General features: G+C 44.4%; 1 protein-coding gene across 5 annotated transcripts in view; it reads right to left on the bottom strand.

Annotated features, from left to right (window-relative positions):
- The window catches only part of Csmd2 (CUB and Sushi multiple domains 2), a 548,321-nt gene that overhangs the window by 44,084 nt on the left and 488,503 nt on the right, over positions 1-15,734 (bottom strand). For all 5 annotated transcript variants that reach the window (XM_046468882.1, XM_046468883.1, XM_046468884.1 and 2 more), the window contains 6 exons: positions 11,835-12,023; positions 9,953-10,099; positions 6,644-6,832; positions 3,804-3,989; positions 2,778-2,972; positions 505-678 (listed from right to left, as the gene is read on the bottom strand). In XM_046468882.1, the coding sequence (XP_046324838.1) occupies positions 505-678; positions 2,778-2,972; positions 3,804-3,989; positions 6,644-6,832; positions 9,953-10,099; positions 11,835-12,023 (1,080 nt within the window). The remainder of the gene's footprint in view (positions 1-504; positions 679-2,777; positions 2,973-3,803; positions 3,990-6,643; positions 6,833-9,952; positions 10,100-11,834; positions 12,024-15,734) is intronic.

The raw sequence follows: 15,734 nt of genomic DNA, 5'->3' as shown, positions 1-15,734 counted from the left end.
TGTGTGGCTGAGACCCTCTTTTGGAATTGAGAAAGGAGCAAGAGGACAGAGAAATGAAAACTTCGTATTTTGTAAGCCAGGTTGCTTTTATATGTGTCTTTTTCTTACCATGTATGTAAGAAAACACACACATATATGCACATATGATGTAATTCACATATATACATACATATGTATTTTAAATAATTTGCTAATATATAATATAAAGGGTATTTGAGGTATGTTACAGGAATGTGTCTCTATAAGGTGGGGGCTGGGGCTTCACCCCTTATGCAAGGGCCAATAACAAGGGGTTGTTTTTCTGATCCCTCAGAAAAACAACCCCTCAAAGTCTGGTCTCATCAGACTTGAGTGCTCCAACAGAAGCTGGTTTGGGGTTTTAGTCATGGCAGCTGCAGAACGGTGTTTGGGGTAAACATTTTCCGACAGAAGGTAAAATGATCTTGGTGAAAAGCGGGCTCCCAGCTTTGGAAACATCTAGTCTGTCTTGAGGAGACCACTTACCCAGGCAGCGGACTTCTGAGCCGCTCCAGAGCCCGTTGGCCAAGCATTCCCGCACCCTGGAGCCCACCAGAGTGTACCCGGAATTGCAGGAGAAGATGGCAGTGGCCCCATAGACAGACAGTGTTCCAATGCGGTGGCCACTGGGGGGCGTGGGGAGCTCTCCACAGGAGGTGACTGAAAGGACCAGAAAACACACAGTCGGCTTTAAGAGGAGGGAGACGTGCTGCTTTCGATGAACATGAATTATGACAAAAGTAACATGGGTTTAGCCTTCCTCCCCAGGAACTCAAGACCAGAATGTGGGTTGTGACATGGATTTGTGTGATGTGATATCTCAGCTGCAGGTGTCTCTGGAAGGACCAGAGGAGCTATTATATCCTTAACTCTACTCCAGATGCCCTCAATATCTGGAGATAATAAGGCCCAGGCACCTGTATTTAAGAAAAAAAACTCCTCAGGAGGTTCAGCCATGCACTGTGGTTAGGAAGAGGTGGCGATTCTGTACTCCCCAGTGCCCTGGGCAGGCACTGCCAGTCAACCTCTCCTCTTCTGCTGAAGCCAGGGTGGCCTCAGGCTCCCTCTAAGAGCTCTTCTGATGGCCTGTGGCTGACGATCGCCTAATCACCAAGCTGCACTGCAGTGAGGCTGTCCTATACTCGTGACCTTGGGGATCTCTCTCGCACTCTCTCTCTCTCTCTCTCTCTCTCTCTCTCTCTCTCTCTCTCTCTCACACACACACACACTCACATATGAGTACATCACACTGTAAGGCCCACACCCTTCCCTTCCCTTCTACAGTGGTGTGAGGGTGGCCTTAGGCCTGAGACTAAGCAACACCATTTTAAAAACTCCAGTTTGAAACCTGCAGTCTCACCAGGCACACCCACAGAGCCCTCCAGTGTGGCCTCAGACAAGTTACTTCCCCTCACTCTGATAAACAGAGTGAAGCCCCTGGCAGGCTGTCCTTCCCTGATAAGAGGGAAAGGTGAGAAGATCAGAGTGGAGACCACCAGACAGATGTTTCTGACGCCAGGGTAAATGATGTCACTGAGAAATCCAGTGGTAGCTGATAAGGATTGAAAAGGGGGTCAAAAGCCCCAAAATTTAGTATAATAATAGAGCAAATGAACAGGGATTCAGCCAGTTGAAACAAGGATGCACTCGAGCTGGAGAGCCTGATGAGGACCTGACATCCCATCACTTGTCATCGTTCCTGATCCTCTGTGTGATCCTCACTGCTCTTAAACTCTACTGCCTGTCTGGACCTTGGTGAGAGCTGCAACTTCTCTCCATGACATTCTCCTCAACTGGTCGTCCACTCCACACCAGGAAAAGCCTGCCTTGGTTCCGGACCTGGTCACCACGGTCTGAGTGAGTGTGCATCTGCTGGACATAAAGCCTAAGGCTTGAGACTTTTGAACTTAGCACGCAGAGGGAATGTCTGTCATTAGCCTGTCATGATTAAGTGTGTTTGCAGTACTTAGAATTAATCTAGAATTGTTTGCTGTGAATGGATTAATCTAGAATTGTTTGCTGTGAAGTGATTACGTCTATTGCAGTGCCTAGCATTAAGAATTGTTGTTTTCTTGATTAAGAACCTATAGAGTGAAATTATATTGAGTAAGTTGAGTGAATAAAGCATTGAAAGGGGCAGAAACACGTGGACATTCTTTATTTCTCCCCTCGACTGCATACGTTGCAATTTTGCCCCCTCCCAACAAGTGGAGATCCCAAGAGCACTCCCTAATTAACCTCTGTTTCCAACTTACTTCCCAGGAACCATGACCTTTGAAGTACATTAAAGAACTGAAGAAAAATAACAGTGAAGAAGGAGAGGAAGACAGACTCAGGTGTCTCCTCCCCGTGCGAGCCTCACACCTGCACACCATGTCTCACCACACACCACATTATCAATGCTTCTTTGTCTGCTGCTCTAGTCCTGCAAGCTCCTTGCTGGTAGGAAACACAGCCTTACTTCTTTATACCCCTACAACACCTGGAGTACCCCGCTGTGGGGCCTAAGGAATGTTGAACAAATGAATTAGTGCATGCTCACCTGTACAGCTTATTAAAAATGTACCTTCTAATATGATGACAAGATGCTAAGAAGTACTTTGTCAGTGGATCAGGCATTTTCCCAGCCCCTGATTCTAGGTGTGTGTACAAAAAGAGGACACTATAATCCCTGGAGGTACCCCTCCTCTCCCCTTCTCCAATGTACCCCCCATAGGAGACCCTGTGCAAACTTGCCTACCCTTCCCTCCTGGGCTTACTTTGGCAGGTGGGCATGGAATCCCCAAGGCTCCATTTGCCATTGGCCTGACATCGGATGACCCTCTGGCCAGTGTAGTAGTAGCCAGGGTCACAGATGAGCATCAGCTGGGCCTGGAACTGGTACTGGGTCCCAAAGATGAGCCTCCACCTGCCATGCTCCACACTGATACTGCTGACATCAGGACAGGTCACAGCTGGGGAAACAAGGAGGGAGGAAGGTTAATCAATTATGGAAGACAGTGCAGGAGCCCAGAGCTGGGGACTGGAGAACCCAATGCAGTCATGATAAATTCAAGAACCTTAAGTCCTTAGGGAGGTTTGGAAAATGGGTGAAGTGTTGGGGAGAGGGATATGGCAAACTGAGGAGTGCAGATCAGAAGAAGAAGGAGAAGGAGAAGGAGAAGGAGGAGGAGGAGGAGGAGGAGGAGGAGGAGGAGGAGGAGGAAGAAGAAGAGGAGGAGGAGGAGAGAAAAAAGAGGAGGGAGATGGTACTCAGTCACGGTTGATGATTGGTTTGGTTGGTTGTGGGAATGCATGTTCCATTTGGTCAGGCCTTTATTTTCCAGGAGAAGCCAAGAATCTGGATGTTTATTGAAAATTCCCTGATTTTAGACTGTTGAGAAGCATTTTTTTTTTTTTTTTTACAAAGCACAGTGTAGGCCAAAGGAAACCAAAAAACCTGTATCTTTGACCTAAGTATGACCATGAGGCTGCCAATTTGGATTCTAGCCTAAAAGTCATCATTTCAGATTTTTGTGATGGAGGGACATTCATACACACTCTCTGACAGTTTCTCCATTAGACGAGGTCACTTGTAAGTTCTGTGGTGGTTTATGGAAATGTCCCCGGGCACAACAGTCCATTAGTCCTCTGAAAGTAACTTCAATGGCAGCCCAAGCTGGCAGAGGCCACTCCTCCCCTCTCCGAATCCTTCGACTGTCATGTACACGTTCCCCTCTTCAGCTCAGCCCTTGCAGGCATCTTGTCTGCTGCCTACCCAGCCCCTCCATTGCCCAGGGACTCACGGACACACTGAGGGGGGACGTTGTGGTTGCTCCACAGGCCTGTCTCCAGACACTCCGCGGTGGCCTCTGCGCCAGCCGCGAGGTGGTAGCCTTCGCTGCAGCTGTACACAGCCTTGGTCCCCACCGTGTACTCCTTGCCAAACACCATTCCATTCTTGGGGGCATCAGGAAGACCGCAGGAAAGAGCTAGAAAGGAGAGATGCATCATGAGTTTCTGGATGGGGTTCTGGGAAATACTTTGATCTTTCTTCTTCTCTCTAGGGCCCTAATAATATTATAGTAAAAAATAATAAAAGGGAAAAGACTCACAATAAAAAAAGAAATGGGAGTGTCATCGGCAGAGATTTTGAGTGAAGAAAAATCTGGAAGATGGAGTAAAGACAGAAGTGCCTAGATAGATTAAATGAAGCAAAAAATCTGCAGCTCAGAAATATATGGGAAAGGCTTCAGGGTGAGACTTCCCTCCCTTCCCACAAATACAGCATAGGGGCATTCAAGCATCTATTTTCCAAACAAAATAGAGATTTTTGTCTCTCTTACTTAAGGTCAGGGGAAGAACTCTTCAACAAACTAGGGCAGCTATGGTGGGAGTTGCCATCCCAGAAGAGAGTTCTTTTCCTAGAATTTAAGGTCTCTGAACCTAAGGGATGCCCCTCTAATATCCTGGCTACACCTCATCTCAACCTCTTATTCATGGGAGAGACCTATGGGCAAAGATATTTGTATAAAATAACAACAAAGGCAATCTACATTTGCTGCCTGGAAAAATCAACCTAGCCTTTACTTTTTAAATATGAATAATCACAGATCATTACATGTAGGAGGAACACCAGTAGGTGTCCATGTGATACACAAAGATAAGATTAAAAAGTAGGGGAAAAAATCCCCTTAGGAAACAGAGATAATTCAGTAAACAGAAGATGTGCAATCTTTAGATTCACAGTGTCTTGAGGCACCTGGGGACCTCGGGTGAAGGAGTGACAGCAATCACCTCTCATGGCCCTGCTCTCATGGATAGCTGAGAGGACAGAAGAGGACTCCTCAGCCAGCGAGAGGATGAGTCTGAGTCTCATGTTCTCCATGCCTCAGTGACATCCCCCAATCTAGAGGTAAAGGGACATTTCTGTGGGTCAGGGAGGAGAAATACAAGCACAAAGTATCTGAAACGTATGTAATGAAACCTCTGTGGGAAGACTACACGGAGCCAGAGAACGGGTCTGGGGAGGACAGAGAGGTATTTGGGGACCCAGAATCTCTCAGGTAGAGTGAATTCATGGTTTGAAAGAGAGAATGTCAGACCCTTCCTGACCCTGAAAATGGGAAATGGTGTTGGTGGAGATTAACTCCCCTACTTCAAGGGCCACAGCACACATATGCTCAGGAGGTACCCGTGGAGAAGGAGTGAGGAGAGCCTCCTGGGTAGCCAGCGAGGGTGTGTGCTTGTGGGGTATAGAACCAGGATTCCAGAGAACACAGAGGGAGGGCATCGGAAGGAGGCTTAGTGTGGAGTGGGAGGAAGGCACGTGGAGCAACATCAGGATGGCTTCCTTTGAGAGTGACAAAGGTAACAGACAAGGGTAGTTTGCAATGGGAGCTCTGGACAAAAGACTTGTCCATGTTGATGTGATTAAAGACACAAACTGAAGCCAGATAATATTTGCCACTTGTGGACAGTCAGTTCTTTGTGACCTTTGCTTAGGGCTTACAGTAGAATATTAACAACACACTATTTCTTCTCTTTGGGAAAGAGCAGGCTCAGACCAGTAGGTTGTAAGGATCAGCAATGATGAATATCACTAAAAGCACTTCACCACACTGGGAAGCAAAGAAAAATAAAATCTAACAGCAGCATAATTTCCTCTTCTTGTCTATATAAAGGACAAAGTTTTCCTCTTCTTTTTGAAATGCAGTACATATTGTTGAGATTGTGGGATAAAAGACAATCTCCATGTGCCGCCGGTAGAAGTGTAAATGAGGACAACATTTGTAAAAGGCTTTTATCAAAAGCTATTAATTTTGCATATTTTGTGATTCAACAGTCTCATTTCTGGGCATTTATTTTGATGAAATAAACATGGATGTTCATAAGATGGAGTTAAAAGTTTTGGGTAGCAAAAAGTATGGACTCCAAATGACCCAGAGTAGAACTATACTTGATTACACATCAGTTTTCCCATAATGCTATGCAACCACCAAAAATAATAATGAGGAAGTTATTTGAATTATTTGAAAGGTATTGATAAGATATTAAAAGTTTTATACACTGACGATCCTATTTTTGCAATCAATCTATAGAAAACCAAAGGAAACGAGCTGAAATGTTAGCAGTAGCAATTTCCTGTGATAGAATTATTGTTCATTATTGCTTTTTTTTTTTTGCACTATTTGTAGTTGTATTCCCCCCCCCCCCCCGCCCCGCCAAATTCCTAGTCTAAATGTATATTCCTCCAGGGGTCAAAAGTGAAGTCTAAAAGATACTGCCTGCAAGCTAAAGGGTAGTCTGTACATTTCAAGTGTCTGATCAACTCACTCGCTCCCCTCCTCCCCTCCTCTGGGAGCCTTCCCTCACTGTCTAATGGGTGGATCCGTTCTTACTCTGTCACTCTGCATTTATGTGCTCACATATCCATCTCCCCCATGGCTCTGAAAACAGAGACTGCTATGCATATGTCATCCCAGGGCTGAAGGTATTATGGGTGCTTGGTAAATATTTGCTAGATTAATGAATTCATTATCAAACCCCTGGGAAACCTGCATGTGGAAGTGACTCATTTTGACAGAAGCCAAGAGTTGAGTTAGATCCCAGTCGCTTTGTGACTTGCTTCCCACCTGCTTCTCACCTTGACAGAGAGGAATGGCCTCGCTCCACAGGTGGTACCCCTGGGGGTGCCGGGTACAAATGGCCATGCTGTGTCCCACCAAGCGGTATCCTGTGTTGCAGCCAAAGTGGATGGAGCCGCCGGGCTGGGTGGTGGTCTGGCCCAGAATGAAGCCGTGGAGTGGAGCCCTGGGCAGGCTGCAGTAAGGGGCTGAACAACAAGATGTGGCTCAGGGAACCAGGTGTGAGCAGGAGCACAGGTGGTCTCTCATGCTGGCCCCTACCCCTTCTCCCCCCCCCACCCCCGTCCCCCGTTTCTTTATCTTGGCCACTGCCGTGTCGTGTCCTCTGCTATTTAGGAAGGTCTGAGTGGTTGATATTGGGAAAAAGAAAAAAGCCAGTTTAAAAGCAAAAGCAGAATAAAGGAGAATTTAAAAAACTGCTCCATGAAGAACTGGGTCCTCTTTGAGGCCTGAGGGCAGCCCTGGATGCATGGCCCGGATCAGGTTCCCTGGCATCCTTGGAAAGTGCAACCCAGTGAGATTGGCTCCTGAAAGGTGAGACTGCAGGGCCTCAGTTTCTAACCTCTCCAAGCCCGTGACTTGGGACAAACCACTGAAACTTGTTTAGCACTAGTGTCCTCCCCTGGAAGTTGGGATCTACACATATCCACCTCAGGTCTGTGGACAATTTAAAAAACACCATGTATATAAAGCTGCCAGCACAGTGCAGGGCGCTGAGTGCTCCATTAATGATTGCTCTCCTTTTTTTTTCTGCTATGTAGGGGACCCGGGAATCCAGGACATAAATTCCCCGACATGTCCCCTCGACATATGGCTTCAGTGTTTTATCCATTTGTCCAACATAAAGATTCAGCATGTCCATTTGCATGCCAACGTCTGTTCTAAGTGGCAGGAGACAGCAGTGAAAGAAACAGGAAAGCATCCCAGCCTGAAAACTCACATGACAAGCCCTGCCAGGGACCTGCAGGCCCATCCCGGGAGGCTGTGAAAGAGGGATGACTTCAGGACAAGTGGCATGTGCCCCTTTGTTTGCCTGAGGAGTCCTTGGTTGGGTCTCCCAGGCCAACAGGGATGAGGGAAGAGGGCACCAGTCTCTGGCCTCTTCTTGTCTGGGATCACACTCCTCTGTGAACAGAACTGGTGGTTTAAATATCTCCACACCATATCATGAGTGTCCTTCCTCTCTTTGTCCCTTCTGTCTTGCATATATTGTATCTATGAGTCCCCCTCACTCAGGGACATGTTATAAAATACACTTAGTCACAGTGAAAGACACATGCAAATTAAACATATCTACTATATTGTAATTATTAAGTACTAATTGTTGTTGCAAATGTAATCAGCCCCCTTTCTAGGTGGCATATCTGCTGTATGTACACCTGGATCACTGCTCCCAAACGGATGAGTCTCTGAACATCAAGAATAGGGCAACTCCTTAATAGTTTTTAGTTCCCAATTTATCAACAAAGGTAGGAAATGCTGATTTCCCTTTAGACTGAGTAGCTGAACTGTCCCAAGTCATAGGCCTGGAGAGAACTGAGTCTCGTTCTTCCCTGAGAGGCACCTAGAGGTTTCTTTTTCATCAAGAGGAAACTGAGGCCGGAAGCAGTTCAGTGCCTTCGTAAATAATCCTAGAGCTAGACTGTAAATAGAGCTGGTGGCTGATCCTGGGGTGGTCATGATTCCCCACCCCAGGGTGTACATCAGGGAAAGGAGAGAACGTGGAAACTGGACCCCGAGGTAGTAAAGATCTATCTCCTCCCAGGCTCCCTGCAGCTTTATCTGGTTGTCTCTCCCTGGAGGCCATACTCCAGGGTTCTTTAGAACTGCTCTAGTGGGCCCTCTAAGTTTGGGCTGGTCTTGTAAGTAGGAGGCCCAAGCAAGACATGAATCAAGAAAGACAAGTAATACCAAAGGCAGAACTTGAGAATTTGATGTCCCTCCCTAACAATATACTTCAGAAATGTGTCCCACACTTGTTTGGAGTATGCTGAGGGGCACTGGGCATGGTGGAATTCCCCATGGCCTTAAGTAATTCAATTCCCCCCTCCAAGCTTGCTGGGCCCAGCCAGCAGTCAGGGGGCCCACCACCCTTCCGAGTGGGTATCAAGCAGCTTGGCAAGTTCTCTTCCAACAAGTCAGTAATGGCAGTGTGGGTAGATTTGGTTTTCTCCATCTCATTACATGCCCAGGGATAGTTCTGTGTTCCTGAATCAGCTGTTTGTGTGGCTTGGCCTTTGATCTGACTCTGCCTATAAGATGTGGCTTGTCATAAAAGAGAATGAAACCCTGCCACCTGGGGCCATGTGGATGGAACTGGAGGACATTCTGTTAAGTGAAATAAGCCAGGTACAGAGAGACAGTACTGCATGTTCCCACTCATATGAACAAGCTAAAAAGGCTGATTTCACAGAGATAGAGAGTAGAATAGGGGTTGCCAGAGCCTGGGAAGGAGAGCCGGCAGAGGGGACAGAAAGAGGTCGGTTCTCAGGTACAGAAATACAATTAGACAAGAGGAATAAATCCTATAGTGCTCAGCAACACAGTAGGGTGACCCTCGTCAAAAATAAATTGTATATTTCAAAATAGCGAGATAAAGGTTTTTAATTATTTTCAACATAAGTGGTAGACGTTTCGAGTGACAGACTTGCTAACTACCCTAGTGTGATTACTATATACTTTTACACATCTAGGGGTACAGTGTGGCATATACGTAATATACATATACAGATATATCTATGTCTCACTGTACCCATAGATACGTAAAGGTTTATGTGTTGACTAAAAAAATAAAAAATAAAAAAGCAATAGGAATCAAAAAGACGGGGCTTGCAGAGCAGAGGAGACGCTCCTGGCCTCGGAATACAGCCCGTTCTTGCTGCTTGTGTGACCTTTACCAGAGAGAGATCCATTGTAGGGTTTTTGGTTGAGAATTTTACTAATGTTTCCTAAATTTCTAAAGGGAGGCTTTTAAAGGGGGGACAGGAGTGGGCAAGGGCATCATGGGCTCTGGTATGATAGCTGGCAGGAACTGAGCCCTAACTTATCCTAGAGATACAGGCTGGCACTATGAGAAGACGGGAAGAGACTGAAAGTGGGGCAAGGACTAGAGAAAGAGGCAACAGGATTCTGCCTCTGTGCCACTCCCCGGTGGGGGAGATTTAGACAGGGAGAGGCTGCCCAGTCCCCATGAGGTACCCACCACCTTGTTGAGGAGCTGGATCCCAGCTTATTTGGGTGTTTTGGGTGAATGACTGAAGGGGCTCAGAGGCCCTGGTCTTTCTCAGGAGCCCTGATGGGTTACTCACCTGAATACCGAATCTTAAAGCCCTTTCGATTGTAGGCGTGGTCAGATGACCAGCGCAGGTACACAGAGTTGCTTGAGCTGGTGACAATCAGAGGAGCAGAGTAATTCCCACTGAGGGCTTTCAGCAGAGGACTTTGTCCTGAGGGACCTAGGTTGAGAAGGACACATGATTATAGGCTGCAATATCCTTAAGGAAAAGGAGGACAGTACGACACCATGTCCCTGGAACACCACTTTAACTTCCTATGAACTTGGCAAAGTCAAGGGATCACAGAGAGCAGGCCCCAGGCCCGGATGTCTAGATAGTGGCAACTTGAAGGACACAGAATTTCTCTCATGAATGTTTGGGAATGGGGACAAGTTAGTGTTAGGTGTAGAAAGCTGCTTTTTTTGTATGTACCCCAGGACAGCTGCTTCTTTGGATGCTGGTCATATGGGGAACAAAGCAAGCTAAGCAAGCTAACATCACTGCTTCTGTAGTCTAACTTATAAGACCCCCTCTCTCTACCGTGACTGGTGCAGAAATCCTAGGATATATAGGCCAAGTGGGATCAGTGAACAGCCTGAAGCAAAGTTGGAGAAATTACTAAAATGAGTACCAAGGTTAGAATGGCCTTGGGAGGGTCTGATCAGAGGGTCTATGGAGATGGCCCATAAAACATGGGATTCCTAAGGGCAAGACAATGGGCAGCCAAAAAAGGATAGAGATGTATGAGCAAAGCAGATGATGACTAGATAACCAGTGGGCAAGGAAAGCTGCCCACATTGGACATTCTCAATCCCTTGTACAGTTTGCAGACCACCAGGCCAGGTTGCATCTCCCATTCCAGAACATTTCTGCTAAAGGAGAAACTGAGTCCCTATGAAAAAGGACCCTGCAAAATAGTGCCAATTGTATACAATAGTTATTTCTCTATTCCTTCCCCACAAAGCCCTACCACTGTATACTCCAATAACTGAATATTGTAGAAATGAGAATGTCTAAATATCTTAAAGTCTTTGGATACAAGGTGTGAATGAGGCTGATTCCTGAAGATTCAGAGCCTATCATGACTGTACTATTTAGATTGAAGTTGGTAATAAATGGAGTCCTGGCCCAGTTCTACCTCACAGTCTAAACATAACCAAGGAGTAACCTAGTTGGAACAGCTGTGCCAGATGTTGTATCTTCGTCAGAGCAGATTAACATAGTCTTGGTTACATGGATCTGGCAATGCGTTCTTTTCTATACCCATCAGAAAGGAGGATCAGAATCAACCTGTATCCACATGAAGCAGGCAGCAGTATTAATTCTCCTGCATTTCGTCAAAATAGAGTATGAAGGACTGGGGGCCATCTGGACATCCTGTAGAATTTAGCATATTGGTTCACTATATTGAGGGCATCATATTAATCGGATCTGATGAGGCATTAGTGACAATTAGTGGAGATGCCTTTGCAAGACTCATGCTCCACAGAGTAAGATATAAATCCTAAAAGGTCTGCAGTGAAATTTTGAGGGTGCAGTGGTTTGGGGCTTGCTGAGATATTATTCCTTCTGGGATAAGAAGAGCAAATGACTGCACCTTTCCCCTCCCATGACCAAAGAAGCAGTTCAGTGTAGACTTCTTTGTGTTTTGGAAGCAGCAAGGTCTTTACCTGGGAGTAAGGTATTGAATGACCCAATTTACTGGCTGACAGTCAAGTGTGCTTGCTTTGAGTGGGGACTAGAGTAGGAAGGGGCTCTGTAACAGGTCCAGCAGCCACACAGCCCATCAGATCCCAGAGTCTTGGGTTTCTGTGTAGAGCAAGATAGCACGTGGGGCCAGGAAAACTGCAGCACAGACTCTCAGAGACCTGAAGCCTTCTGTAGTAGAGAGGTACACGGCATTGGCCTGACTCACCGTCGAAGATCTCAAACTCATCATACTGCTTCTCACTGAGGAAGTATTCCACCGTGAGGGAGATGTTGTACTCGGGCTCCACTCTCACCAGCCAAGAGCAGGTCTGGAACTGGGGGTAGCTTCCAGGGTAGCTCTGGCTCAGGATCACACCCGTGGAGTCTGTCAGAAGCTCGTTTGTCGGGCAATGCACTTGGAGGAAAAAAAGAAACACCAAGTAAATGGGGTGAAGATGGAACGGGGACCAACACATTTGCTTTTTCCTGGTGCAAAAGACAACCATTGGAAAATCAGTACTTGAGCACAAACAAGACCCACACCTGGCATTATACTGCTCCATGACATCAGGTGACCTTGGACACTGTGTCAACACTACAGTATTGCTGGGACTTGGGCCTTGCCAGTTGCTGGGAATCACTTCCTAGCTTAGATGTGGGCATTGCTACCTGGCTTTGGAGTAGGTAGGGATGGTGCAAACGTAGAGAACCCCAAACTCAAAAGAGTTGATCTCTAGGATGGGTTAAGTTTATACAAAGATAGTATAGGGTGCAGGTAAGTCCATGAAAGTTTGGGCCAAATGTATTTGGATTTATAGCTCACCTCTGCCCTAGCAACCTGTGTGGTCTTCAACAAATTCTTTCCACTTTGTGTGATGGCTTCTCCATCTCCCACTCAAGAGATATGACTTACCTCCCAGGACCATTGTATTATATAAAATATTATTTGTTATGAGACACTATACGTACAGTACACAACATAGTGCTTCAACAAATCATAGAGATGGTGATGGTGGTGGTGATGGTGGTGGTGATGGTGGTGGTGATGGTGGTGGTGATGGTGATGGTAGTGATGATGGTGATGGTGATGTGGTGGTGATGGTGGTGGTGATGTGATGATGGTGATGGTGACGATGGTGGTGGTCGGTGATGGTGGTGGTGATGTGATGGTGATGGTGGTGACAATAGTGATGGTGATGGTGATAAAGATGATGACGATGATGATGATGATGGTGTGATTGCATCAAGAGCAGAAAGGGTTCAGCAACACTTGGACTGGCTAAGTGGCAGTATTAACACATCTGAAGAAAAAAATGCCATCCTAAGTAAGACATTCAGTATGGACCTTAAGAATGGAGGAGTTAGAGGAGAATTGGGTTTTCTCATGTCACAATGAAGGGTGGGAAGATGCTGGTTCAGAAGGGCCTTGCACACCCCAGGTATGAGGAGCTGCTCTGTCCTGGGGCACAGGGAGTGTCACAACAGCAAGGAACAAATTATGTGGGATCCATGGAATCAAGTTCCATTTGCTTGGTTTGGGGACTCCAAAGCAAAGTTCTATGGAATAAATCAATTTCTTTGGTGCCCTTGACAGTGGTACAAGTATCAGGAAGAACTGGTGTTTTGCTGTAGATGTGCCGTTAGCCAGGCTTCCTGAGTGTGCTGGATTCTGCAACATAGATAAAAGGGAGCTTCTGGGAAAGGAAGGCCAAGAAGTAACCCTGGGAAGGAGACTGTAGCTCTCTACCCATCTCACCATTTCCTTCATCCCCTGCCTTCACAGATGAGGGGCTTGCTGATCATCTCTGGGGATGGGCTCACATGCAGGGGTTTGCTGTGGTCCCAAATGAGTTTCACATGACTCATTCAGGATTCCTTCCAAGTGGCATTGACAGACACTAGCTTTTCCAGGGAGAGTTTCTTTTTCATTTGGTAAGAGGAAGAGGAAAGTAAATGGCTTCTAGATGGAGACCCACCTGACTTTTGCAAAGCTCCTGACCTTACTAACCTGACCTGCACTGGCTACTGAGGTGAGGTGATATTTAAATTAAGGGGATCTGGTCCACTCTGGCCTCTACCAGTCCTGCTTCCCAGGGTTTTTACATCCCCACTTAAAAATGCAAATGGACATGTTCTCTCAACTGAGATTGGTCCATAGGTTCTCTTTTTTGTGTCAACTTTTCAGATTTATGCAGGAGCGTTTCTAAGGTATGCTTGAGATTACCCTGTCTCTGAACATTTAGTAGTATTCAATGAAACCAGCTACTTTTGTCTTCTTTGGTGGGCTTTCTTCTGATAATTTTCTCTATTTCTTTTAAAGAATTTGAAAACTGTAAACTTTCTATGTTCATTGGGGTCAATTTAGAAAATTGTACTTTCCTAGAAAATAATTCATGTCATCTAGGTTTTAAAGTTTATTGGCATAGATTTGTGAAAAGTTGCCTCATGATATAAAAAATGTTTTCTTACTTCAATGATCATAGTCTGCTTTTCATTATTTATTTATTTACTTATGTATTTACTTATTTATTGCATATTCCTGCTGTCTCCCTTTGTTTTTGATTAGGTTATCTAATAATTTGAGTTTTGCTGCTTTCTATTTCAAGTATATCTTTTTTACTTATTTATCAGTCAGGAAGTTTTTCTGTTTTATAATTCACTATCTTTTTAAAATGCAAAAATTTGAGATATAATTTATGCACAATAAAATATGCAGATTTTAGGTACACCAGTCATTGACTCTTTTTTTTTTTTAAATTTTAATATTTATTTTTTAGTTTTCAGCGGACACAACATCTTTGTTTGTTTGTGGTGCTGAGGATCGAATCCGGGCCGCACGCATGCCAGGCGAGCGCGCTACCGCTTGAGCCACATCCCCAGCCCCAGTCATTGACTCTTAGAAAATATACACACCCATGTAACTACTACAACAATCAAAATATATTTATTTCCATTAACCTACGAAGTTCCTTCATATCCCTTTGCAATCAGTGTGACCTGCCTCACTCTCCAGGAAATCACTGGTGTTATTTTTATAGTCATAAATTATTTTGCCTGTTCTAGAATTTTACACATTTGGAATCATACAAGGATTATTTTTGCATTGACTTCTTTTGTTAAACACAATATTTATAAGACTCAGCCATGCTGTTTTGCATATCAACGCTTTTTAATTTTTACTGTTCAGTATCATTCACCTGTATGATCTTAGGGCAATTTGTTTATTCATTCTCCTATTGAGGAACATTTGAGTTGTTTCCTGTTGTGTGTTATTAAATAACTCATGTAAGTTTTTGGTGGATCTAGGTTTTAATTCGATTGAGTAAATAACAATAGTTTAAGTAACTGTATAATTTTAAATTATGCAATAGGATAAGTATTTGTATAATTTGTATAACTGATGGCTTCAATTTTCATTTCCTTGATGACTACTTATGTTGAACAATTTTTCATGTGGTTATTGGCCATTTATACATCTTATTTTGTAATATATGTATTCAGTTCTCTTGTCTATATATTACTGGATTGAGTTAGAAAAATTCTTATTTGGTCTGGTTATAAGGTTTTTTTTTTTTTTCTTTTTTGGCACTAGGGATTAAATCCAGGGATGTTCTACCACTGACCTACTTCCTGATCCCTTTATATTTTTTAGTTTGAGATGGGGGTCTCTCTAAGCTGCCTAGGCTGCCCTTGAACTTGCAATCCTCTTGCCTCAGACTACTGTAGATACAAGTCTTTTAAGAGAAAATATGTGTTGTGAATACCTCTCTTGTTCTTTAGTTTGCTTTTACTTTTTTCATATTTAGTTGCATGGGATTTTTCTTTGTGAATTTTGAAGCTCTTTTAATATCTGCATACAGACGTACATGTCTTTTTAAATGGAATTAATTATTTTGGCATTACTAAAATATATCTATTTTTGGTAATATCCTTTGTAAATTTATTTTTTTTCCTATGTTAAACATTTTTTATGTCATATCTTTCTTTTTTTCTTCTAAACTATCTAAGGTTTTTATATTTAAATTGCATCTTTTATAGAAAATAAATGGCCACTGTTTAAAGCCTTTGAAATTTGGTATAATTTTTATGCAATAAAAGCCTATTTATCTAAATATATTTTTTAAAT

This window comes from Marmota monax, unplaced genomic scaffold (genome assembly GCF_021218885.2).
Source record: "Marmota monax isolate L192 unplaced genomic scaffold, Marmota_monax_Labrador192_F-V1.1 WCK01_AAM20220418_F8-fsc00008, whole genome shotgun sequence".
NCBI classification, from domain to species: Eukaryota; Metazoa; Chordata; class Mammalia; order Rodentia; family Sciuridae; genus Marmota; species Marmota monax.
The sequence above is the reverse complement of the archived record's forward strand: the minus strand, read 5'-3'. Positions and strand labels throughout refer to the sequence as shown.